The 26,856-nt window shown below is 44.0% G+C and overlaps 1 protein-coding gene across 1 annotated transcript in view; it reads left to right on the top strand.

The window, feature by feature from the left end:
* The window catches only part of LOC131285370 (frizzled), a 207,123-nt gene that overhangs the window by 58,316 nt on the left and 121,951 nt on the right, over positions 1-26,856 (top strand). The window contains exon 4 of the mRNA XM_058314223.1: positions 4,382-4,607. Within this exon, the coding sequence (XP_058170206.1) occupies positions 4,382-4,607 (226 nt within the window). The remainder of the gene's footprint in view (positions 1-4,381; positions 4,608-26,856) is intronic.

Below are 26,856 nucleotides of genomic sequence, written 5' to 3'. Positions count from 1 at the left end.
GAAAAATTAAGTCATACCGTAAACGTAATTCGAAAAAGAACTGTAATACTATTCATAATGAGTAGTTTGAACGTTTAGTAGATCCTCTTTAAACTTGTTGTTGAATACAGGACTACGAATCGTTGCAAAGAATAAATCAATGAAATTGAATTGGTGACAATGAAATCATATATTTTCCTTAGTTGGATCAAGTTTTGGTTGGATGTTTTAAAAGTGAATTAACAAATTAATGGTTTTGTAATCGAATCAATTCAACCTTCTCTATTTTCATCACAAACAATAGGTCCAAGATCTAATTGATAGCTTTCAAAACAATTTATTTTGCAACAAAATATGTTCAATCTAAATGTTGTTTGATCCTTTGATTAGAAATATTTTGCTTCTGCGACATTTTACTTATTTCTTTTTCGCTTCATACGCAGCTTGAACTTCTTACTTGGTTGAACTTTGTTGTTCTATTTTCCGTTGCTTAGATGTTTTCAGTACTTGTTCGAAATTGCGAAAGCATGCCAGCAGAAGAACGGAATACATCAACATTACAAAAAACCAAAGGAAACCTTCGGCCTTTTTCTTGTGCGGCAATCAAAAGGAAAGATGTCGATGGAAACAAGAATCGACATCATCTCTCGCGGTAACGAAAACAGCAGAACAGGAAAATCAAGCCAAAACTCCCTCCGAAGCGCTTTCTGATCCATCCACACACATACGTTTATTGTATAAATATTTATGCAATAATGGAATCAAAGGCCGTGGGCGTGCGGTGAAATAAGAGGCAGGCCCCGAAAAACGAATCACTCGCTCAGAAAGATTGATAGCGTGAAAGGAAAGCGTCTACCCACGGGGAAGCCGTGAGGGGGGATGTTAGAAGACATTAAAAAAAAGCAGCAAGAAGTTTGAAATAAGTACAGAAAAAACAACAACAAGCAACTGCACGACATTAATTCAACATCAAAGCCGTTGGTACGGAAACCGGACGGTTAAAGTGAGTACCGAGAAGAAAGAACGAAGGCGTCCCTCGGGCGGGTAGGGGGAGTGTTGGGGTTGGGACCCGGCAAAGTCCCGTCAAACGCACGACACACAAACAAAATTCACCCGCGGCGAAACAATCGCTGCGTTAAAAGGGGTTTTATATCATCCTCCACTTTCCGTGGGGTCGGGTAATCCCCCTACGGTGGATTTTGTTGAAGCCTTGGCAGAGAGGGTTTATTGTTTTCTCTCCCAGGTCCACCGTCCGTCGGCGCGGGTTGTTTGACCCGCACGAGAAAGAGGGGGGTTAAGCCGGCAGTTCGACATCTTGCGCTGAAAGTACGCGCAAATCGTTCTCGCGTCGTACGCTGTCTTTTACCTCCATTTTCTTTTCTTTCCGTAGGGGTTAAGAACGGGATGCAGGAGACTGGTGGGGTTTGGTGTTGTTCTGGGGAGTTGGCGGATGCCAGCGGCGGGATTCGCGACTGCACAAGACTTTCATCATGCCTAGAGACGTTCTTCGAAAGATACTTCTTGTTTTCTTCTGGCCCAACGCGGTAGCCAAAGAACGTGACATTAACCCATCCTGAGTCTCCCAGCGCGTTGTTTATCTGCCCGGATAATGTCTCGTTTTTGTCATCGCCACTGGCGTGTGTTTCTTTTCTGTCTGTGTGTGACTAAAGACGAAGAAGTTCATGAACTGCACCGGCATCATCATTTGTCGTCAACACACCATGCGGGAGAGGTGGTTGAATGCACTTGTTTACCTCATTCTCAGATCCATCCTCAGCCGCGGCTGCACGACGCACCCCGACGCTTTGCAAGCGACACATTCCTCAGCCCTGCTGTGGACCTCTGGAGGAGAGCGCTAAGGCTAAGAACAAGACGCGCCACCCTTTTTCAGGGAAGACGAAGTCCAACCCTTTGACGTTGTCGGCGGCCTACTTGAAGCGACAGAAATGAGAACAAACGAGCGCGCCCGCGCACACACACGCATACGCTGGTTCAACCGTTTCGAGAGACGTCCATTGGTTTCCCCGAGGAATTGGATGAAGCGGCACGACGAAACATGGCCACGGGTAGCTGCACTAAAGAGTTGTAGTTAATTGTAATCATTCCGTTGCCGCCACATTTGCTCCCCGAGGCAAGGGGAGTTGGCCAAGAAGAAGTCATCATCACACATCCACACACACATACTCGTCGAGCACAGTGGAAAAACTCCAAACGCGCCCACTGCGGCACATAAAACCGAGCTGAGCTCCCCAGCGTCATGTTGTTGATGCTGTTGACGCACTTACAGTCGTATGAATGAAATCAGTTCCACGAAATGTATACTTATGCTTTTCATCACCCAGTTTGCCTCGCTGAGGATGGGGGCGTGCGGGGAACAGTGAGGACCCGGGACGGTTGCAGCGATGCAATATTTAATCTTCGGGCTGCGCTCAATGTAAACACGCTGTTTGCTACATTAAATCAACGTCCGATTGTGTTTATGACTACGAGGAGGCAAACCTTTGAACTTATTTCTGAATCGGTTGAGCTAGACTGATAGTAGCAAACAAGCAAACAAGAATCTCGTTCGCTTTCGGATCTTTTTGGTGAGTAAGAGTCCCGAGTGGTGCTATAAGATTAGTCTGATTTCTTTCGAGGAATCATCTGAAAATGAGGTGGCGTGTTTTTGTTACAAAGTTCTTTGTCTATATTACTACTGTGATTAAGTGGTGAATAGAAAAAAGAAGCCAAATTAATATTCCAAGCATTATCATGAGTGCTCTTTAGACCTTGAAACACAATTACTTCGAATTCTTAATCGCTCCTACTTAGTTTTTTTGTACTGCTCTCTGTTTGCTTTTGATTTGAAAACAAATGTTAACGTCTTCTTTTTGTAGCAAACTCAAAGCATATAACTATACATACACTACACTTTGCGGCTATTACCACCTCTAAGCCTATCCCTCCTTATCACAAATTTCTGTCTCACGACTGTAGATAGGTTCTTATACTGAACATTTGTACAAATACCATGCTTTTAAATCTGTCATTTATTATTCTGTAACAAAAACTATATATTAAAGCTTATTTTGAAATCCAAGGGACTTGGGTTGTTATTCAAAGTATAACTATTGATCTGTAACTAGGTATAACTGATGATCATATCATCAAGTATTGAAATATTTTTTGCTACACTTTTCCTTCGGGTGACATGCAAATAAAAATGCAAAGTTTAAAATCAAGTAAATCCAAATTTCGTCGACTCATGACATGAATCGTTGACAATTCCCACTGACATCTCCGTGCAAAATTCTACTCTCCGAAACCGTTCTCAGGGTACCTAAAGGCGCGTCACTGCTGTTAAGCATTCAAAGCACACGAAGTCACGTCTTTAGACACCCAGCGTTCGCACCCCAGCTACTCCCAAGGGGACGTGTATGCATTTCTCATTCGTGCAACCGACCGACTCAAATCCGTTTGCGCCTCATCGATCATACCGATCATCAGCCCCCAGACAACCAGCCGGCGTCAGAAAGCAAAGGCAGGGGTATTGGTGGAACTTTACTGGCGCTTTTTGAAAGTTTTGTTTTTCGCTCGTGCTGCTCGAAACCTGGAGCGGAAGCGTACGAAAATGCTGCCATGAATTCTAATTAATCGCTGCGCTCCGCTATCGACAGACGTGTGCCGCATGTCAAGACAGCGATGCGGCTTGACTCACCATTTTATAGCGTATTTCATAAACGAAACAGATCTACGCACCGACGGAAGAATTTTTCGGTTGCCACGCGCGGTATGCATAATTCAGCACGCCTCAGGAGAATGTGTGCAGACCATTAATGGTTTATAGCTTTCAATTTTAAAGTATTGGAGTTCTTCTCCGGTTTAGCCCTTTGGTAGAATATTGGGTCTTATAATTTTGAGGATAAATTTACATCAAACTTTAGTATAAAAGATTAAGGTACATGCAGAATATAGAATAAGACAATCACAACATAGGTAAAGCATCTAATTTACTATATTTTAGGAATAATTTGTGAGATCTTATTGAGGGAGTCCTACTTAAATCGTACATTTATGTAGGTTCATGTCCAAATCAAGTTCCTCATAGCCCTATACTCAGATCCACACCGGCGACTAGGTGTATATTGTGATAATAATCAGCAATTCATTGAACCAGGTTTGCTTGCCTGGTAGCTGTCGAGCCTGAACTTGTTCCACGTCTAACGGTTTGCGAGCTAGAGCCTTTGTGATTCAAATTCAACGATTCGCAAACTTCACCACCCGGTCCAAGTTCGATCGATTGCGTCCAGCAGTCCAGCACCTGATCTTATCCTGTTACGCAAAACCCCCCTTCCCTTTACGGAACCCAAAATCGGACGGCAACTAACATGTTTCTCTTCCACCGTTTCTCACTTCTTCGCAGGGCCATCGTCAATCAACGTCCTGCACGGTGCTGTTCATGGCGCTGTACTTCTGCTGCATGGCGGCGTTCGCCTGGTGGGCCTGTCTGGCGCTGGCCTGGTTCCTGGCGGCCGGCCTCAAGTGGGGCCACGAAGCCATCGAGAACCGTTCGCACCTGTTCCATCTGGTGGCGTGGGCTATCCCGGCGGTGCAGACCATATTCGTGCTGGCGTTGGGAAAAGTTGAAGGTAAGTACCGGGCCCAACCGCTGTGTTCGAGGGTATAATTTTCAGCGGCTCCGTTCGAGTGAGGCTACAGATTTTTGCACGCCCCGAACTCTCACTCACTCTCTGTCTCTCCACTGATGAGGGACGCCGTCGCCGGTCAGTAGCGGAGATTTTCAAACTACAAATTCCGGTAGCTTCTCTGCTACCGTTCGTGCGTGATTTGCGTGGTCCGACAAGGAGAGGCCCTCGAAGGAGCAGAGCAGGTCATATTCTATCACACACTTCCAGCGGTCCGGTGCGGATGATCCACCGGCCCGAAAAGGTGTTCGAGTGTACTGGGTGTAATTTTTCCGTGTGGTTTTTTGCTTACCCTTAGTGTCACTAATGACGGGCTTTTCTCATCGTTCGCCGGAACCGTCGTTCTCCGCTTGGGGGAAAGCCGTTTCCTATCGCAGCTCACGTTCGTGCGCCGTCACCCGGTGAACTTTATTGAAACTCGTCACGATATGCTTGCTTTTTAATTGAACCATACCCACAGACCGCAGCCGGTTTTACTGTTGCGGGGTGGTTTGCATGCGATAAAGCTGCAATTTTTATGATTCGTCCCGCGGCCGGACGGCGAATATATGTACGTCGTTCCGTTTCTTCCTTTTAGGTCGGTTTTCACTCCTTCCTTCGCGCTCAGATTAAACACCGTACTTGCACCGAGCTTTTATCGCTCATATTTGCATCGCTTAGCCCGGGCTGGCTGGCTTGGTGGTGTCATGATCGAAAACTGTCCGCCATTCGCTCGGGCGTTTGCTGCACCGACGTCTGGTGTCTGGCCGACCAAGCTGTCTGAATCAATAAAACCGCTATTAACTTTGTAACGTGTTAGTTATCCACGGCGTCGTGCCGCTTGCGGAGACCACCAGACCACTGCTAGTGCAGAGAACATGGCGATGCATGCATCTGATGTGCATAAAGCATGAGTTTTAGTGTTTTGGTTGTGACATTTGGATTCAACTTTATACTGTTATGAGTTTTTTTCTCATATGCAAAGACGAAGCCAGATCAAGAAACCAACGAACCATTGAAATATAAAACGAGCAACATTTGCTTAATGCTGATATTTTATTGAGATCTCATTGCTTCAACATGAAGTCTAAGCAAATTATGGAAACATGTCGATTTTAATTATCCTCTTTAGATAAATACTCTTACGATACTTTTTTTATAATACTATTAGAAGTTGAATGATTGTACATTTAACCTATTTTAAATAACTATTGTCGAGTTTTTATACTTCGTAAGAAAACATATTGTGACGTGTTCAATCTTATTGATCCTAATTTCTTATTTGGAAAACCTCTTGACATCACATTCAAAATACATATCTTGTGAATTTGATTTGATTACGACCTGGTCGTATTAATTTTTCTTCTTATAGGTTTGAGGCCTTCTTTTCTTCGTTCAATACGTTTCTTTGGATCTAATTATTTCATCTTAAATTCTTGGAGAATCCAAAACTCAGAGTTAAATTTGAGGTTTTCAATTTATTTTATATAATCCATTCAGGAATTATTTGAAGTTATCTCGATGGTAAACTTATTGGATTGAAATGAGTACATCCGGACTCGAGATAATTAAATTGAACAATGGTGCGTTGAATCTCGTTTTTTCTTCTGTTTGTTCTATAATTGCTCTATTTCAATCATCGATGTATTGCGCTCAGGTGCTGTTCCGCATGAAATTGAAAATGGATTTGGAGTTATTTTTTATCACTTTCCTTTTGCCATCTAACTTTTCACCAACATGTTTCGCTCTGTTTCGCCACATCCTTTTTTTTTTGGTTGCTGTTCGCGAACGGTTTGGAATGTTTCCAAATTGAATCAAACATCCTTTCGCGTACGGTGTCGTGTTTTTTATACGTGTCGTCCTGCGGGTCGTTTCGCCTTCGCATCGAATCCGCCGACCGTATGTGCCGATCGTGTAATCCGCGTGGCCCATTAATATGTATGTGTGACGTTTAAATTTCAAACCACTAACGATCGATCAGGGCCAGCCAGAAAGTGGCTCAATTTTGTCGGATAATCTTATCGAGAATCCATTAGCCGACGATGGCGGAGCGCTTTTACTCGGGGTATTACAAGATTATTGTCGGTGCGGTTTTCCCTTTTTTCGTCGGCGTTTTCGGAGGGTTGTGCGGGATTTTCCGGGTGTAAGTTTTCCGATTGGATCGTGTAGAACGGAATGCTACTGGAAAATAAAAATCGATTTCGAATGATACGAAAGTGTTACGAAACCAAAATGGGGAAATCTGTTAACCTTACTTTGTACACGCCACGCTGCTTCCTTCGCTTTGCTTCGTTCCTTTCGTTGTTAAACCGCCGTTGCAACAGCACACTGTCGCCTGTGTTCGGCGTGCGGTATGTAATCTTGCCATTACTTGCCGCCAAAGATATCAATTCCATTTTGCCCGCGTACACCAAGTGGAGCAAGTGCAATTCGAGTCGACGTCGTGAGTATACGCGACGTTTGTCTTGCCTTCCAGGTGCCGATGTCGATTCGATGTTGTTTCCAACATTGCAACATATGCTCGAAATCCTTCCACCGCCTTCCACACAGTGTAGTAAATAGTAGCAGCAGATAACTACATTCGCTTTCCTGATCGTGTCGGCAGGAGCTCCGGATCCATTTGATCGGGAACGCAACTCAATCTTACCTACTCAATCTTAATTTCCTACCCGTTGCTGCTCGCTCCAACCCTTTCGGTCATTTGATAAATGGTGGTAAATTATGCACAACAGTCTTAACGGTGGCAGAAAATTATAATTCCAGCAGCCAAACACGACAGCGGATCAGTTTGGGCAGATAAATCGAACGATATATCGGTTGCACGAATTGTGTGCGATCGGTTTGAAGCGTGCCATAAGGTGGAAACTTCCTACTCGCTCCTTTTTAAATGTTTGCTTGTAGGGTAAAATTTATGCTTACGTTTGTTCTCTAATTACAATATTGTTCATGGAATATCGCTTTACATTTAAATTATTTGTTAACTTTTTACTTTTAGTTTTGTGTTTTTCATTATTCGTTCTTTTTTAGAGTGTTATATCGAGCAAAAACTAAAGTAAATTTAATATGATTGGAAACATTTCGAAAGCGTTATATAATTAAATCCTTATTTTATGTACTTTTGAAAGGCATGGTGTTATTCATGTTCTTTTATTACAATTGAATTTCAAATAGCTTTATTTCTCTATAGAAAAAGCCTGATTATGAAATAAAGAGAGCAATATTTTACATTTCGGAGCTTGATTATTTTAAATGTTTCACTGTTCAACGAGTTTTGATAACTTTAATTAGCTTACACAGCTAAAATAATCACATCGATACCCCAGAGGACGATTTCACGAATTGAAACTGTGTTTTCTCTTCTATTTTTAAATTACATTTTTATTTCTTTGATGGTTCGTTATAAATTACTTTAAAGATAACTGTGCTGAAGGTGATGGATAGTAAATTCTATCGGAAAATTAATCTTATCCTCTCGACAGTAACAGACAAACAATCTATTAAAACATACTGTTCCCGTTCTCTTCCGTTGCCTTTTCGGAGCTACCTTTAGCTTGGCTCGGCTGCAGTTGGGCGGGTACCACATTGGCCAAGTCCATTGGAAAACCATCAATCACCGGTGGCTACGGTGTTGTCATTTTTCCACTTAATTAAATCTTTTCCCACCCCTTTCCCTTTCCCGCAACCCGTTAGGACACAATTTTATCCCTTTGTCCGGTGAGCGTTGCCGCCGTGAGCGAATCCGGAAAGGTAGACGAATGATAAAACCATCTCCCGGACCTGTCGGTAACCGTCGTCCGTTCGATTGCTTAGCCACCGGACCCGGTTGCGGTATGTGATACACGCAAAATCCTCTTTCACAGACCGTTACGCGAGGATGGTACCGCTCCCGGTTGGCTCGACAAGAACCCCACAGCTTACTTCGGGAGCGGTTTGTGCCTTGCGATAAATTATCGATCCCCGGCTCTATCGTCTGTTGTTGGGTTTAGCGTGTCTACAAATCGCTGTTTTCGCACCTGTTGACCGTGGAACGCTCCGGCACGGGGTTCAGTACGGGACGATTTGTTACTATGTTGACTTGGCGCTGGTGGCATCTTTCCACTTAGAGGTCTCTTCCCTGTGGCAAGTTGTTACAGCTCCTGTCTCATTAAAGAGGTCGTTTCTCTGAACCATGGTTCGTGAGACATCAAAGCCAACGTTATCGACCGGCTGTATCGTAACCCTACCGTCACTTTTGGCCTGTCTATGGCTGGCTTTCTGACCTGATAGAAGACCAAAGTGCAAGCGAGTAAACCGCTCGCCTTGAGGATACAATCCTTAATCACACTTATCTTTCGTTACCAAAGCAACTTCCTGCTATCCGATGAAATTGGAAGTCCTTCGCACACAGGGTAAACCGCCGGCTCAAGGTGAGTTCCGCCGAAAGATGCCCTCCGATAATTGGTTTAGGACATCAATAACACATGCTCGGTACAACAGCAACATGCTGTCCACCGAAACGCCGTCGGTTCGTCGTGCATCTCGGGAAAAGCCAACGTACTACGGGAAAGCGGGCTACGGAATCCGGTCGAGTCTTCGACACGCAAACCGAGAACATACAGTTGTCGCCGTCTCTAATGCGAAAACGCTTAGATTATCGCCACTTGTCCACGTTGTTTTACCTACTCCTAGGACTCGTACTCATGCTTCCCTTATTTCACTCTAGTCTGCTGGTTAATTCGTTCGAGCCGCACTGTTACCTATTTGTTGCTAACTGTTCATTTATTAGTCCGCAGCTGCAAAACCATCTGTGGCAGTTGTGGCGTGCGCTTCGCGCGTTGCGTTCGCCAGGATGTCATCGTTAGCTGCTGCTGACCGTTAGGTGAATTTATTTCAAACGTTTGCCACCTGATCTCAATGCGATTGCCGTCACGCGATGCCACTTTTCCTAACCGCTTATTAGGTTCAATGCCTCTGTGTGTGTGTGCCTACACTAATGGGAGACTACACTTTTGAGAAAGTGGAATGGTTCAAATTAAAGGCAATCGCAGAACATTTTTTACAGCTTTTTAAATGCGGTTGTTTTAAGTCTTGTTTCCGCTCGTTCCATCTCAGTCTCGTTCCTTGCCTTTTTTTCTGTCTTACTAATGCCCACGATCCTGCTTGCGTGCCTGGGAGAAAGTGTGCAGAAGCAGGCGAGAAAATAAATAATCACCCGCAGAAAATATTGTAATGGCGTTTGATAAGGTAGCGCTGATTTGCATGAAATCTAGTTTCGGTTCGTCTGTTTTTGCCTCGGTGAAATTGGCCCGCGAAGTTGGTTTGCCTTTTTTTGTTTTGCTCCAATTATCTCTTGTACTTTTTGCACACGAGAAAAATGCTTTACTATTTTGGTTTTTGCTTTTGGTCCGCGCCTATCTCGCAAGAGTTTTTTTTTTTCGAATGTAAGGTGCATCTAAAGTGGCACGCGAAAAGAATCAAGCAAAGATGGCGTGCGCAACAAGTGGGTGGGGTCCCCTGGGTGGCTGCATCGAAATTCACATTTCACTTTTGCACACACACACATGCACATTCTGAGGAGGACTAAACGAAAGTGTGTCTCCCTGGCACGCGGATTATGTGGAACAAACAACGCGTTAGATAGGAAAAGCCTAGCACGAAAAACGCCAACACTCTTGCGTATTTTTTATCACTCTTTCTTGTTTGCATACCTTCTAATGGTGCGCTTTGAGTTATGTGACACAAACATGGCATAGAGGAAGTCGTGTGTAGAAAATGTGTCTTAAGTAAGTGCACCGCGCCTTTAACGGAAATAACTGGCATTAAATAAAACCTGTAACAAGAAATATACATAACGGTAAAATACCACGTGAAACTATTTTAATTTTTTTGTAAATGTGATTAGGAAAGTTAAACAATGTAAAAATTGTTAGAAGTAAAAAGGAAATGTAAAAATTAGTAGAAAAAGATGTTTCGATGAGTAGATGAGAATCAGTGGTGTGCGAACCGAGTAAGAATGAGTTAGTAGAATCTTACTATTGAATTGATTGATTTAAATTTTGAGTTGTGTAATTCGGATTCAGATGCATGAATCTGAATGATGATTCTTTGTGTTTTAAATATTCATGAATCTTTCGATGAGAGTTTTATGAATCTTAAAGATTCATCAAAGTGATGATGCAAAGTGATGAGCCAAAAATGGGTGGAGGGAACCCCCACTTTTTTGGTCGCATGATCCACTTCCATGAAAGAATTGTGGAGATTCGTGACAAATCCATAAAAGATTCATAAAAATCCATTAAGGTTTAAGATTCTTTTGTAAAGGGTTCATATGAATCAATCTCGCACAAAAGATTCATTAAGCATAACACTGTTTGAATCCTCTCAGATAGTTTTTGTAACCCTTTTTTTTATTTGATTTGAATCCCAAGGAAGCGATTAGTAACTCAATTTTGGGATTCGAATCTCGTCTTCTCTCCTTGCTCGAATCATCGTGACGATTGTTCAGTCTGATTATAATCTCTAAAAAGAGTTGTTAATCTCATTATTAAAAACCCGCGCAACGAAAATAATGCGCAGCCTATTTCATAGAAATACAAATTCCACTTCCAATATTTTTCATGCCACCAAAACTATCCGGAAAATCAAAATATCTATCATACGATGATAATCCGCGTGTACCATTCTTTTCATGGTGGTTTTTAATCGTTGGTGTGCCCCATTAGAGCGCGACCATAAACCCGTAACGGTCACACACAACCCGTAGACCCGTCATATCTGGGTTTTTCGTGTGTTAATGCATAATCAGCTTTCGGTCCGATTAATCACAGCCGCTCCGGGGGCATAATTGATTGATTTTTACGGCACCCCTGCACCCGCGAACCTGGGATGACAATTTATCGCGCAGGCATTAATTTGGCCCGCACGTGGCATTTAAATTTAACAAAAGTTATCAGAGCAGTTTTAACCGTGTGTGGTCGGCGCTGTACTTTGTGTGAGATTTATGCGAAATGGTTTTTGCAGAATAAAACCGAATGATTAAACGAATTCTTCACGCTGGGGTGCAAATGGATGGTGGTGGTCGAGGGTGGGGAGGGGGATAGGGTTGGATGAAAATCAAAACAAAAAACATTCTTCACACCAATCGGGGAATCATCAATCGAGAGGCCGTGTGACGAACGCTTGCGGTGTAGTGTTGGGTTTTTTTCCCCCTCTCAGCCCAATACTGCCTTTTTATGCTGTTTTCCGCCCATAAACATATTCATAGGTTGGCAGCGGAAGTGGAGGCCGGAAGCACGTAGCGGTACAATACAATATGCGGCTCGTTACAGTAGTGGACGGTAATAGTCGTTATCGTAAACATTTGTGAAATCCAATACCGTTCGATGTTTATGGCGTTGATGATGCTCTGTGTGTGTCGGTATGCTTGTTTAAGGATCGTTGAGTAAATTGCACCACCCCCCTCTCCCCGCGGTGCTTCCGGCGCTTCATTCCGCATTGTTTTGGGCTACCGGAATAATCCTTTTTTATTTTTATCCTTCGGTGGTCGAATCGAATTCCGTTTTCCCTAAAACTCGGTTGGATAAATCGGTTTCCAAAAAGGAAAGGAAAACACGACGTTTGAACTGAAGGCGCATGGAAGACGGGACCATCATCTCATCCTCCCTGGAATACTAAAGCTGGTGGCGCACCATTTCCGGACCAAACCCCGGCACGACTGTAAATAATCCAAGCCGGCAAACCGGGTGGAATTGCTTTGTAATATTCATAAACCAAAGTAGAATCGAACGCCGCCTACTGCTGGGATATCGTCGGAAAACCCTCGGGCCGGCGTGGTTTTCCTCACACCGGATGTGGCTGTGTACCGTTTTCGACCGCTTGGAAGTGACCGCCTGCAACCATATGGAGGAAGGTGGGCCTTCTATTTTTAAACACTGTTTGGCTTACGTTTCATACCTCGGAATGCACTGCACGAGCGAATGCATGGATTATTGAGGCCGGGGAAACTCGTCACCGAGTGTGCTTGGATCCCGGATGAAAAGTCAACCGAAGTTTAATTGTAGAGAGACCCCTTGGAAGTTCCTCGAAACCATACGCCTGCCTAGTGACCACCGTCCACTTCGTTTGAAGGCAGAAGTCCCGGGGAAAATAAACGACCGCACGCCTGAATGGTGCTCGTTTAGCAATAAGTTACGAAGTCAGATAATTTCCCTCGAGTGCGGAAAACTTTGTCTTGGTGTGTTTGATTTTGGTGCATCTCCTAAGGACTCCCTTTGCGTCCGAGAAGGAGGTGCCTGGTCAAGTTCTTTCAGTCGATTGTGTCCGATTGTGTTTTTCCTTTCCACCGGCACACGTACACACACACACACATCCAAAACATGTCCAAGGGTAAGAGACAATCTCTACGGCTAAAGAGCGGATAAACTTTTGCTCTAATGGAGTGAATTTGCATACCAAACAAGCAACGTTTCTTGCAAAAAGGTCATATTTGATGGGGTTTCCACCACCATCAGCATGCATGCAACAGCAGCTTTTTCGGAGGAATCTGGAATTTTCCAGCCAACCGTTTCCACTCTGCTCGATGGAATGCAAATTAAAGGGTCAAGTGGGAAAGCCGGGTGATCGTTTTTCCGACGCCTTTTGCCAAGGGCCATTTTCGGAATGTGATCCATTACATTACCCCGTAATGGATTCGTTTTCGGTTTTAATGACCTCATTTGAAGTACTCATTTTTCGTTCTCCATCCTTCGGAGGAGTTTGTTGAAGTTTTTGGAAAATTCCCATCTGCAGTCCAATGCTTTTCCAATGGCTGTTCGGGTTGCTATTGACGTCTGTCGATGTATAAATAATACTTATAATGTAATATCGTTGAGCAAAATGCATATTTACTAACCGATAAGTTTAAATTAATTTGAAATTTATTTTTTTTATGTTGTGTTTGGCTTCGTGAATTATGTTTCATTGATAATGCCACTGCTGTGTTGCTCAATCTGTTCAGTATTTTATAGAATAAAAGAGTATGTAAATCTAATTTAATTTCGATGCTATGTTTTTCGATTTAAATCCATTTTATTCGTAAGTTCGTCTATAAGTCTATTACATATGGCTTTAGAGTATAAAGAGACTGATTGAAAAGCCTCTGATTGGGATAACAATAATACTCCAGTCTTCTTGCTTACTGTAATTCCCTAATCATCTGCTCCTTTATGGTTCAGGCTTATGGCTACCTCTGACGAAGTTGCTAAAGAAGACAATCCCCAGTCAACGAGGTACTAAAATCGTTGTTCGGCGACAAGAGCCAAGAGAAAACGGCACACGGCACGCGACGACGTTTATTAATTAAACCATGTGCGCAATAAAATGTAAATATTTCAATTAATTTAAATGAGCCATAAACTTGGTCCCACAACATGGCGTGGTTTAGAACGGGCGGAAGAGGGTTTGCCCCTATTTGAGCTTAGGTTAAGCTCTCTTATTACCTGTCGTTTTTATTCCATACCCTACGAAAGCCAGTCTTCAGTTGGTTCCTACGGGAACCGGTTCACTTTCTAGGACAGCTTTGGCGCGATGGTCGACACGCCGGGCTTTGAAGTACTAGCTGGTGGGTGCGTTGGGTGCCTAATCGCGTTGCAGGTTGCGCAATGTAGCACACGTCCCTCTGGCGCGACTGGAGTGAGCTTTGCCACGCTCGTGTGCCGGCTGTATCGGCCGTATCTTGGCGTAACTTAAGTTATTGAAATTTTCGCTCGTAAATGTGTAAACGCCTCGCCGTCGAGAGGACGTCGGTCGAAAATGCAATAGAAGAACTAGCCCGTCAGCAGGCGTCGGGTAGGATTTCTGGGAAACGAACATCCGATACCCAAGCAGCGTGTATTCCCTCTTTGCACTCAAGGCTCTTCGATCATCACCCAAGTGATTAATTGCTTATATATGCATTCGGTTTTCTTCCTCGCCCGAACCGGTGCAAACCATTCCCAGTACCAGCTGCTGCTTAGTCTCGAGTCGCCAACGTAACCTTCATCCCTGAAGAGCATAAAATGCAGGACGACCCTCGACGTCGGCGGCACTCCGTTGTAACTGGTTTGCACTAACGGAAGTGAAGCAATCGAACGGAGGATGATGCTAGTGTTTATTTAAGTGTAAATTATGCCAATTAATTTCTATGTGATTATGCTACAAGTCCCGCTAGTTGCCTCGTTGGCGCGCTGAGGTCTGAAGCATCCTTACGAGTGGCAGACGAACAATCGTAATATGAGTTGCTCGAGTCATGTTGTTTCTCGTAAGACAATTATTATTACATCCTCGTCTACGCAAGTGCGCTGGAGCTCAATGTTATTGGAGACGCTCATCTAATTAAAATTGATTGCGTCAGCTCCTGAGGAGACACTAAATGTGACCTTTCCAGCAAAAAAGATAATTAATCCTTATCTTAGCAATGGGTTCGCATGTAAAAAAAACGCTTTGGATGTAATTTTAAACCTGGATCGGTTGTCCCAAGAGTTCGATTTTTTTCCAATCTGCAATAAATTCCAATTTCATTCACAATATCCGAAAACAATAAAACATTCTGGGATAAATTGAATACAGTAGGACGGACCTTCTGCTCGGACTGTTCTGTTTTAACATCTTGGCTTTGTTGTGTAGAAAGTAAAAAATAAAAAAAAAGGAGTTCAAAGGTCCCGGCGAAACGAGAAGTGGTTTCCGGAGAAAGCTCTATTCCTTGGATCTATTTTTGACCTGAAGAGAAGGAAATTCATTTACCATCGGAGAAGGATGTAGTCCTCGGCTATCGATCGAAAGTAACCCGGCTCGTTTAAAATTAGTTTTCGACCGCCGTGTTCGAGTAAACAGCCCATCGGTGTTGGGCCTTTCGTAATCGTTGCCGCTGCCGCCAGTTCGAAAATGCGCCAAAAATGTTTGCTTATGTTGTGCACCCATCATCCGGGAGTTCGGTACGACGCCGGTGTTTTCGAGGGCACTTAAAAACAACAACCGTTAAGCTCGCGTTTCCCTTAAAAGCATCGACGCGCGGAGAGGGTGGGCCCTCGTTTAATCCAGATCATAAAAAGTTCGGAAAATTCAGAGCCATTTTCGGCCCCGGCTAAACCCACCCCGGTTAGGTTGAACCTACCAGTGCGAGATCTGGGTCTTCAGATCGCTTAGTTTTTTGTTTTTTTGGTGGTTCGTGAACTCGATTGTAGCCTTCCGCTGCGGGTCGCAGGTGTTAGCTCTTCGTCTAGATTTTGGAATAGCAATCATTTGGAAGCGATCCAGCATTGCGAACCGTGATGTTTGAACCGGCCGTCAAAAAGGGTTCTAGATATTTTTAACTTCCGGACTAAAAGCTGCAAATGTTACGCCACTCACAAAGAGTTGATCGATTCCGGCGCCTTTGTTTAGATATTGGTTTCAATAGGACACTGCAACGTAACCTTGGTTATATTGCAGTATAAGTCGTTTGGAATTTAAAAACGTACTACATACCAACCGAAAGCGTGTTTGGCCCACATTTTTCCTTGACCGTTTCCTTTCTGGCGGTTCGATTGTTTCTCCTTTGGTATCTAGTCAAAGGCATTCCTACTTCCCTTTCACGAGAGGTTGCCTAGATTGTGGTATATTGAAGCCCGTTTTATCATGGATTGGTTGCGGCTTCTGGGAGTTGTAAGCTTCATAGAATTCCTATTCCCCGGAAGCAGAGTTAAGCTTGCATCCGCATCTCTGAGAGGCGCAAACATGCAAGCCGCCCAAGTTGGGCCAGTTATGCAAAGTCTCGTGCATGGAAGAAGCCACCCTAATGTACGGAGTACGCGAACCGTGCGTCAGGACCGAAGGTGTGTGCATGCAAATAGTTTGATCCGCCATAATCGGGTAACATAGATTTTCCATTTTGTTTCCTGCAGCCGCAAGAATGCGCATTCAGGTGTTACCGTCCAGTTGCCGGGTGGAGAATTGGTTTTTCCATTCCCGCACGGGATATTTGGTTTGCATAACTTCCATTTAGCTACCGACCGGCCGGCCGGCGGTCTCTGTTCAAACCGGGTTCTCAAGCACGGTGTTTAGGTGTTCGGTTTTCTGCCGACGGGAATCATAACGGAAGAAAATAAATGCAGCCTTTCTTGCACACATTGCCTTTCCGCCGTCGCCGCCATCGGAGTTTGGGTGCTCGTAATGTAAGCAGCAATGATGGGTCCGGCAACAAGCTTTGCATGAAAATAGGTCCAATCGGAAAGCGAAGAAAGCGATCGGCCCGACGGGGGATGCCTGTGCCGCTTTTCCGATTCTTATGGCGTGTATTGCGAAAATCCGGTTGATCCGGATTAGCCACTCTTCGCCCGCTGTAAATTCGCATTCGATAGTGGCTTCTCAAGCCGGCCGGGGGGTTCTTAATTGCAGCCGATTGAGACGCGCCGAAACGCGATGAAAGGCACCGTTTTTCCGGTACTTGCGAATCGATCGTGATGAGCCGATCGCCGTAGTGTCTAATCTTCCAACGAGAGGAACTAAGGCAACGGCAAAAGCAAACGGTTCTACTTTTCCGAACGGTGCTGAAAAGTACACGTTTGCCGGAAGAGATGGGTGCAACTTCGCTAACCACAGCAATGAGGTGCTGGTCGGATTTTGGTCTAGATTTCTCCTCAGTTAATGGGGCACCGTGCTATTCTCGAGGGGGAGGATGTTAAAAATGAGTATTTCATTTACAAAACAGTTTTGTTGAACTCAGGACGCTTTTCAAGAAATATATGAAATTTTCGTTTAGTCCTAGAACTCGTAAGACATACTTAGAAATCAGAATCACGCTGAACAAGATGAGGGAATTATAAATTACTGATCATACATTTTTTTTTTAAGAATTTAAGTTTTGTTTACATTAGAGAGGATTGAGAAAAGAATTATGGTTTAACTCTTTACTTGAAAGTCACGTTTTAATTTTATAGTTACAATAACGGCATATTTAAAATTGTTGGCATTTCATAGATTTCCCCTGTGTTGTATAAACCTTGTTGTATAACTTTATTGGATATATCTTGACATTTATGTACATGCTTGTTTTGGTTGTGTTAAACTTAATGGTAAAATTTAGACGATTTAATAAAAAAAAGAGATCAAACAAATCTCCAACAACTTAAACTTAATGTGTGGAATGTGTCACAATTGACGGTTTAGTATTAGTCGAGATTTTAGTGTAAACAAAACTTCATTCATAAAAATCCTAAAATATATAACAGATAATAAACTTGTGAAATAATTATACATTCATTTAGTCCAGAGTAAATACATTAATCTCAAGCAGAGACTGAACAGTATCGTTGTCTATTTCGCCACGATTGCCAATGGACCATTGTGACCTGACTTCCACGTACACCTTTCGGGCATGGAAGGGCCTCGACCTAGACTTGCCGGTTCGTGAGACTGGTATTACCAACGTTCAACCGTGAACCGTTCGCGGTGTGCGGATTAAGTGATGTGCTTACTAATGTAACGGTACGGGGCTGAAGCCAAATGACCGAATGTTCATAATTATCTCCCGACCGACGGCTTACATCGGTTGGCGGACGCTGTAATCTGTGCTGCACGTTTTGTCGGACAAGTGTTTCGGCGGAAGATGGTGCCGCGCCCTCTGCTATCGACAGCTGTAGGTGAATAATAATGTTATTATAAGGTGTGTATTCTCACGCATACTACTTGCAATCACGCCTGATGTCCGCAAGGAGAGGATCACGTGTCGCTTTGGTAAGAGGTACTTGTTGAGGAATGCATCTCACGATAGCCTCGAGCGAATGTCTGATGGTGTGCATTTGCATCAGGTACTCATGTTATAAAAAGGAGAAAATTATCCAAAGAATTACATAAAGTTGTTGTTGATTTATTAGCAAAACTCTTAGTGTAAATATCCAATAGAAACAGATTCTTGGCTTTCGGTAGGACAAAGTTTTGAAGGTACAGCAAATAAATCTCTCGACAGACAGTGCTCTCACAGTAGATAAACGGGCGGCAATAGGTGGACACAGGAAACGGGACATAATATAAATAATCCACTCGCACGACATAATCCACCAATGAATCAGGATGGAAGTCACCTTCTTCGAGAACTTTTCTGTAAAGTGCAACCTTGCACACTAGCCCACACTCCATCGCACTGCGGGCTGGAGTATCGGATTGCACCGGTTAGGTGTGAAAAGGTGTTCTTATCGCCCGGCTTCTCGGTCGGTTGTGCCGGCAAAGATTTACGTCCTCCCCATCGTCCCGATTCCGGACTAAACGATGTAATTAAACGATCGTAATAACCGATTGCTCGATCCCAGTCGATGCTCTAGCCTTCTTTGCGTGGCAGACCTCGAACTGCTGGCATCGGTTGCATTGCCATTTGAAACGTTTGCATGCCTTCTTCGGCAGGGATTGTACTTCTGTGGAGGGCGAGTCGCTCGGAAGAGAGTGTTACCGACCACGAATTGATGAATGTGTCCTGGTGCCGGTGGCTCTTGTTTGCGTCATTGGAAGCTAGGGTAACCTGAACTATTGACCTATGGAAACCATTCGCAAGGCTTCATCAAGTTTCAGTTAAAGGACTTCAGGACATGGACCTTGGTTACCGTCCCACTGCTCTTTCACGTGGTTCGTTGTGGATGTTGCCTTTTTCCGCCTCATTGAGGAAATGGTTGCCATTTTTTATACGTTTTGCTGTGAGGTTTTGGTTTATGCTTATGGTTTTATGATCGAACGTCCCATTAAGTGGTCGAAGTTTTTCACCCTCCTATCCTCATGTTGTCCGTTGATGAAAACAATCGATGCGGGTCTTGAGTAGCGTTAAGTTATTTTTTGTTACTTTTGCCGAAACAGTTGGAGAAAGTCATAAATTAAAGTTGCTTCTAGTGTAGTGCACTAAATCTGAGGACGGTTTCTTCCACCACCGGAAGTGGTTTTATGGTGTATACATTAGTATGCTATCAATCAAACTATCGACGCGTGGATTGAGACTCCAGTGGAGGAAAAAGTAGATTGATTCCTAGTTGCCATGGTAGGATTAACATAATTCCAGAGAAATCAATACCGTGCAACCTTGCAACGGTAGTCAAAATGTGGACATTTTTCCCCGGGTATGTACGTGTGTCTACTTTACTGCGGCTATCAAGCGTGTGTGCTCGTGCATTACCGTATTCGCCGTCCATTTTCCGCCCTGGAATGATGGAGCACTATTCTGGACGTTTCTATGACCCCTACCGAAGTCCACTTCCATCCCGACAATGGATGGGACCCATGTCCCAAATGATCCTAGTTCGTACACTCACGCCTTCCCTCCGGATCGGACTTTTCTGGCCCCCGTTTTCCAATTCATTTCCTCCACTTCGCACCGATCGTAACTTACATTTCTAATCAACGGTCAAAGGGGCTATAAAATTGAACGAGTAACATAAATTTTCATAATTTATACCCGCGGCTTGGCGGCGAGGGGTCGATATGCGTGCGGCTTAGTATTTACTTTGCTCGTTTTTCGGACGCCATTGCCATCGATCCCGGTGCTCGCGAGTGGAATTGATAGTTGTGCGCTTTTTCCGGTTGATGCCGCCGCCGCCGCTTTCGCATTAAATGGAAGAGATATTGCCGCTAGAAGTCGAGTAGTGTGCTGATTGTGGTTGAAAGCGGGTCGGATTGCGTTTCCCAAAAAAGGGTGTGGTTATTGAAATGGCCTATCGTTTTTCATCAGAATTTTGATAAAGCGGATCTAATATCAACTGTGCTGTAGAAATAATTATCATTTATCGTAATGGACTGCAACTGGCACCTTAAAAAACGATTTGCATCCGTAACTCATCCTTGCACTCGCGAGAGGTGGAGAAGTACTGCTAGATATCCGCTGACCGGATGTGGATTATCTTCGCCCGTAAACGTCGCCGGTCATCGCGGTAGGTTGATGGTATCCCGATGGTGAAGGCTATTGAAACCGGTCGCATTGCGAGAGGCGATCATGTCCGTCCCAGTGCGATCGTAAATAAAGTAAATTGCAAAATTTTTCAAAACATGTCCACTGGTTCGGCTCGTTGGTGTTGGTCCATCGGGGTCCACGGGGAAGCAAGTTTTTATTATCTGCGGGTCACGACTGCAAACAGCTCCCTGAGCTACTCGCGGCTCACTGTAATCAAAGGGATGGGACAGTATGAATAATGAGGAGCAGATCTTTATCGGAGGTGCGTTTTCCAGTGGCTTTGGTTGAAGTGGAAATTGATTGTGTATCAAAAAAATGTGTTACTAAAGATGGAGAACTAAATGACTAAGCCGACAACTTCTGGGTAACTCAGAAAATAAATTATATTTAGGATACAATGTGTCCATGAAAATTCTTCTTCTTCTTCTTATTGGCGTAACGACCTCTTGGTCATGCCTGCCCGTTAAGGGCTTACGAGACTTGTTTCCCTGTTGTACGTGGATAGTCAGTCCTCTCGTACAGGGGAGGGTCCGGTCTCGGTTGGGATTCGAACCCACGCCGTCGAGGTGGTGAGCCCCGGCGCTCATGGGCCGATTTTCTAACCGGCGCTACCGAAATGAACACACACGGCGCTACTGAAAATTAAAGAACTTAAATCGCAGTGCGTATTCGTGACACATTCTGTGAAATTCTGATTGTTGAGACGTCTATTTGCAAACATTTGTAGAAGAGAGCAAAAGGATCTTAAAAAGCTGATACTATTAATCAGTAATAATTTCAGATTAATTAACATTGGCTACTAATCAATTATGAGAAGAAGAAGTCGTTAACATTTAAGTAGTTTTTTGTCAAATCAATTGAAGTACTGAGAAGTTATCCATCGTTTTTGTACAATTGAACGAATGGCTTAATCTTTCAGTAGTAATTGTCACAAATATCTTCTTCTTCTTCTTCTTCTTCTTCTTCTTGGCGTAACGACCTCTTGGTCATGCCTGCCCGTTAAGGGCTTACGAGACTTGTTTCTCTGTTGTACGTGGATAGTCAGTCCTCTCGTACAGGGGAGGGTCCGGTCTCGGTTGGGATTCGAACCCACGCCGTCGAGGTGGTGAGCCCCGGCGCTCATGGGCCGATGTTCTAACCTGCGCTACCGCTCGGCTGTCGCGGACCCCCCCCGCGGACAAATATCATGATAATAATAATTTGATACGATCCAAACATAGTTAAAAATATTAGATCCTTAAATATCTTCCTTCCTGAGTCTTCAGACTAATGTTTTGACCTAAACAAGATTTAAATCAATCGAAGATTCAGAATTTGATTATTAGGAATCTACCTTTTTTACGAGTATTCTGAATATTTCATTTTAAAACTCATGCTTAAATTAAATTAGATACCAGTACTACGACATTCTACCAGTATTAAAAAAAGGATACGGCTTTGGTAAACAAACTAAGCACATTTTAAATGTTTTACATGATATCCCTGTTCGAACCGGCATCATCTGGCCGTGACGCCCCGTCAACAATTACTAGCATGTGGCAAATTCTTTCGGGTTTTAATATCCCGCCTGTCATCGTGCCGTGTCGCTGCTTTGGAACGACGTGACTGATGTCACTTCATTACATAACTCATTCTTCAGCGTGGCCGGGGAAAGGCGGATTCACCAGACCAGGGAAAGATCCAACCATGGGGCGACATCCCGACCCGAGAACCCATCCATCCATCCATCCATCCATCAGACCGGACCCAGGACACCGTGGTGGCGCACAATATTCTGCTGCATCTCTCGCTCTCGTGGTGGCTGCTCGGTGAAGCCGCACGTCAAGACCATCCACCCATAAAATTATGCTGGTGCATTCCACCCAACAAAGTTGCCTGCCGACGGGTATCACTATCATCGGTGGATCAGGCGGGCACCGAATAGTGGATCCTGCCGTCTCGCTTACACCCAGCATCGGTCCATGGAGCATCGAGAAGGGATCTGCGGATTACTTTCATGAGCGATACATCTGTGTCGTCCCAGTGGCAGCTCGTTTGCCACCGGAATTAGCATCTCTCTAGCCCTGTTGGTGGGTTGGTGTGGTCCGGTCCCTGGCGCGTGACCTCCGCGTTCCGTCCACTAGCGGTTTGGAGGCTGTTTGGAAAGTGCATATTAAGCGTCTGATTTATTGCTTATCGTTTCGTATACTTTTTGTAATCGTTTTGTACTTCGCCCCCTTTTTTTGTCGCTCCGCCTGGAGTCCGCAGGAGTTCTCCGCAGCGGTCGCCTGTCGTCAGGCGTCCAGAAGAAGATGCGCCCGAACACATCCCACCCACTCAGTCCGGCGCCGGGACTTTGCATGTGGAGTGTGTGCATGTCCCACATGTGTGCAATTAAAAAACATTTCATTCCCCTCCCCGGTCCATTCTCCCCCCTCGTGTTATTCTGCAAATTTGCTGTCCCGGAGTTTCCCGGAGGCTGTCCTCGTGGAAGTATCGTACCACACCGGATTCCGGCGCTCAGAAAAAATAGACATACCAGCCTGTTGCATGTTCGCCTTCGGGTGGCGCCTGTTGGTGCCGCGAAGCCGATCTCATTGCGGATCGATGGCAATGCACAGTCGATGCCTTACGTTTCGTTTTATCGATAAAACAGGAAGGGGGAAGAGCATTCGGAAAAACATGCTCGAAATGCCGACCGTTGCACATATCCGCAACATGATGCTACGCAACCGAGAAAGCGAAGGATTCCTGAAGGCCGGTTTTTCTTCGAAGAATTCTCTTGCCAATATCGGTCCACAGTACCAATTCGGTTCGGTGCCGTGCGTTTGGCATTGCTCCTACTCGGAAACGGTTCTGCGGTGGATGTTTTTTTTGTGTTTCAAAACCGCCTTGCATCGGATATGCATTGGCACAACAATAATCCGGCTTAGGTTTTTTGGTTTGGGAATTGCGATTCTCATTCCACCACAATTCCCCGGCGCGTTGGAACTCTGCGTTCAGTGTTCGGATATCTTTTCTTTGTCGCCGACGGTGAGAGTAATAGTAATAAATATTAATAAAAGCCTCACCAAGCCCCCCGAACAAGGGTGAGAAGAGGTAGAGAAGACGGCGTAGTATGCACCAGAGCTTCCGTAGGAGGCGGTCGCGGCCTCAATCCTTCCATATCCGTGCGTGGATGCGTATGCATGCTTTAAAAGCGTGTATGTTTTACTACCGACTCTGTAGATGTGGGACTCCCAAAGGGCATCCCTCGGTATCCCCGAAGGAGTCGAATGGATAAAACGTAGGCTCCGGGTATGCTTTTTGTGCGACTTAAGAGACAAACCCGAACCTGTGTCGTAGAAGCTCAGAGGGTTCTGGTTAGAGTTGTGTAATTCAGATTCAGATTCATGAATCTGAAAGATTCTTTGGGTTTTAGAGACTCATGAATCTTTTATTAAGAGATTCATGTATCCCAAAGATAACTCAAGGGATGAAAAGTGATGAGTATAAAATGAGTAGATAGACCCTTTTTTTGTCACATGATCCTCGCCAATGAAAGAATTGTGGAGATTCGTTAAAGATCCATGAAAGATTTATAAAGATTAATAAACGTTTGAAGATTCTAATCTCAAAAGATGCATGAATCTATCTACATGAATCTTATGTGAAAGATTCATATGAATGAATCTCGCTAAAAGATTCATAAGGCACAACACTAGTCCTTGTTGAGCAATTTCCTGCGACACTCTCGGGTGCGTTATGGAACCACTGTGGGGCCATTTATTTTAATTTATGGAGAACACTCTACCACACAGTACGCCGCAAGAGCGTATGAGTAAAATGACATGGAATGTGGTTTGTGCCTGTGTGTATGTGTTCGGCAGGATGAGTGTGTTTCAGGGGACGAGCTTTGCTCCTAAGGGATATGCGTTTGGGATAGCATTTCCGGTTTAAGTTAAAATTGAACGAATTTGGCTTTATCGGTAGCATATTCACAGATTTATATTGTACTTTTCCAAAATTTGGTATTGTACTTCGCCAAAGCCAACTTTTATATTTGTTTATTTTCCCAATTCGCTTGTTCTTATTTGCATCTCCCGTGCTATATTGTCAGCTTCAAGTGCAATATATCTTTCCTGGATCCTACTCCAGATAAGAGAAAAGTTCTTTAAAACACTTCAAGGTACCCCATGGCGTTATCTTTACAGGGCGCTCCATAAGTTTGTTGTGTGTTCCACGCTTTAGACTCAAGATTAGTTTCATTGCGCCGGCGAGATGAATTATAGTGCAATCGGGAAGATTGGTGCAACTACGGCGAAGGTATCCCACCATCGTTTCGCGGTTGTTTCGGTACCGCTCCTGTTCATTCGTGGATGTTATCTCGCAGATGTTTCCTTTTTTCCCCACGCTAGTTGTCCGTGGTTGTATGTAAATAGGATTCACGGCATGATTGGAACTAGGGAATTGGAAAAAAGGTAATCAAGATTTTCTTTAGAAACTAAGGCACATTTGCAATATCAAGTTGGTTCACGTGTAGTTTATTCTCGTTGTTTCGTTTGTAATTTAGTCCAAACTTTTTCTCTTGTCGTTTTATGTAGTTCTTGCATAGAAAAGTATAATTTATACGTGGATGATTCTCGATTGGTTTTAACTAAATTGTAACGTAACAGGTAACGGTATGTTTTGGAAGGTGAATCACAATGTTGGTCCCACAACAACATACTCCTTGGAAGCAAATACATTGTACAAATTTCGCAGTTCACTGGTGAGAAAATTGTGTTTTCACACGTCCATACGTTGTTAAATCCGCCTATCCCGTTCGGGTTCGGGGTCTGCACAATCTGCGCCATCGTTCAGTGACCCTCGTAAAACGACTTGTCACCGTTCTGCAAAATTCCTCACCTCATGCTCACCTTCGTACGGTTCAGCATCCTTTACCAGCGGCCGTTCTGCGTTCCCCGCACACCATTCGTCCGACACATTGTCCAAATAATTGCAAAACAGAATTTATGGATGGAAGTCGTGCACGCGGAATGGTTTCGCTCCGGGTTACCCGGGTTTTTGAAAGCTTGCAAGCATTAAATACACGTACCTTTCCGAGGTCGCTCCCCGTTTTCCTTCTCGGGAACATTCCTGGACCTGTTGTGGGAGGGAGGAGGAGGAAGGGGGTCAGTAATCTTGCTCCTTCACTTGTCAATCGATTCAGCGTTTATGAAGGAGAGTCATGTTTATTCGAAAAGGTGCGGTAATTGGTCATTTTTCATGCGATACTATGTTATTTTTAATGATGAAGATGGTTTCTTGCAGACTTTCCTGTTTTCTGCTGGTGTTGTTCATTCTTTTTTGTTGTGCTTTAATGTAAAAATATGTTGGTTTTGCAAAAAAAATGTGTAATAACTTGTTTGCAAAATGAAACACATTGGAATCGAATAACAAAATGCAAAACAAAAAAGTAAAATGTAGTTAAAACTATTAGCTCATGAAAAATACAGAATTTAATAATTAACTCTGATTAGGTTTTGGTCAAGGATTTCAAAACCTTTTAATCTGATAGGTTAAATCTAGGGTAAACTTTTAGATTCCTAAACGATAAACGTTTGATCGTCTTAAATATGGTAGCTGTCGACAGTGCCCTGATCCAATATATCGTGTAACATGCTTCGTTTACAATGTCCTGTTCCTTCATACACCTTCCTGGCCTTTCACCGTTTCTCTGCCTTTGATCTCTGGACGGATTATGTCGAGATCATGTCGCATGCAGGTACAAAAAAATGGAAAAAAAACAAGAGAAAGAAACATCCAACACATACACGCTGCCAATTTTGCTGGCGCATGGCCAACACTAATTGACTTTTCGTTGGTAGCGGCCAAAGTGACAGCTTGATGGTTTAGCGATTACAAAGGAACGATACAAAAGTCCGGCCCTGGATGTCGCGCGGATTCGTGATCCGACCGTTGAGCTGAGTGGGGGAGGGAGTTAGGTGGTTTGATTTAAACATCGTACATGTAAAACATCATTCCGTGGACAGGCGGCGGAACAATCCGTTTTACTGGATTGTGTGCACAAAAACTTAAAATCGTACTCCCCAGATTGAACGACTCGACGCGGGGCGTATAAGCACGCCACCATTGAGCAACATAACGTTTAAGCAGTTTGTTAATGGACGTGGGAAGGTAAGCACCGGGGGGAAGGCATGCAAACAAACTTTAACCCAAAGACTTACGAAAAGCAAGCGTCTGAAGTAACAAAATGAGGTAAACGAAGTGTACGAAAATCGTTCAACCTTCGTGCGAGTGTTTGTTTTTTTGTGTTTTTGTGCGACAGGTTCATTTTCCAGGAATGAGCGACTG

This window comes from Anopheles ziemanni, chromosome 3, assembly GCF_943734765.1.
Source record: "Anopheles ziemanni chromosome 3, idAnoZiCoDA_A2_x.2, whole genome shotgun sequence".
NCBI classification, from domain to species: Eukaryota; Metazoa; Arthropoda; class Insecta; order Diptera; family Culicidae; genus Anopheles; species Anopheles ziemanni.
This window is presented reverse-complemented; position numbering and strand designations above follow the sequence as displayed.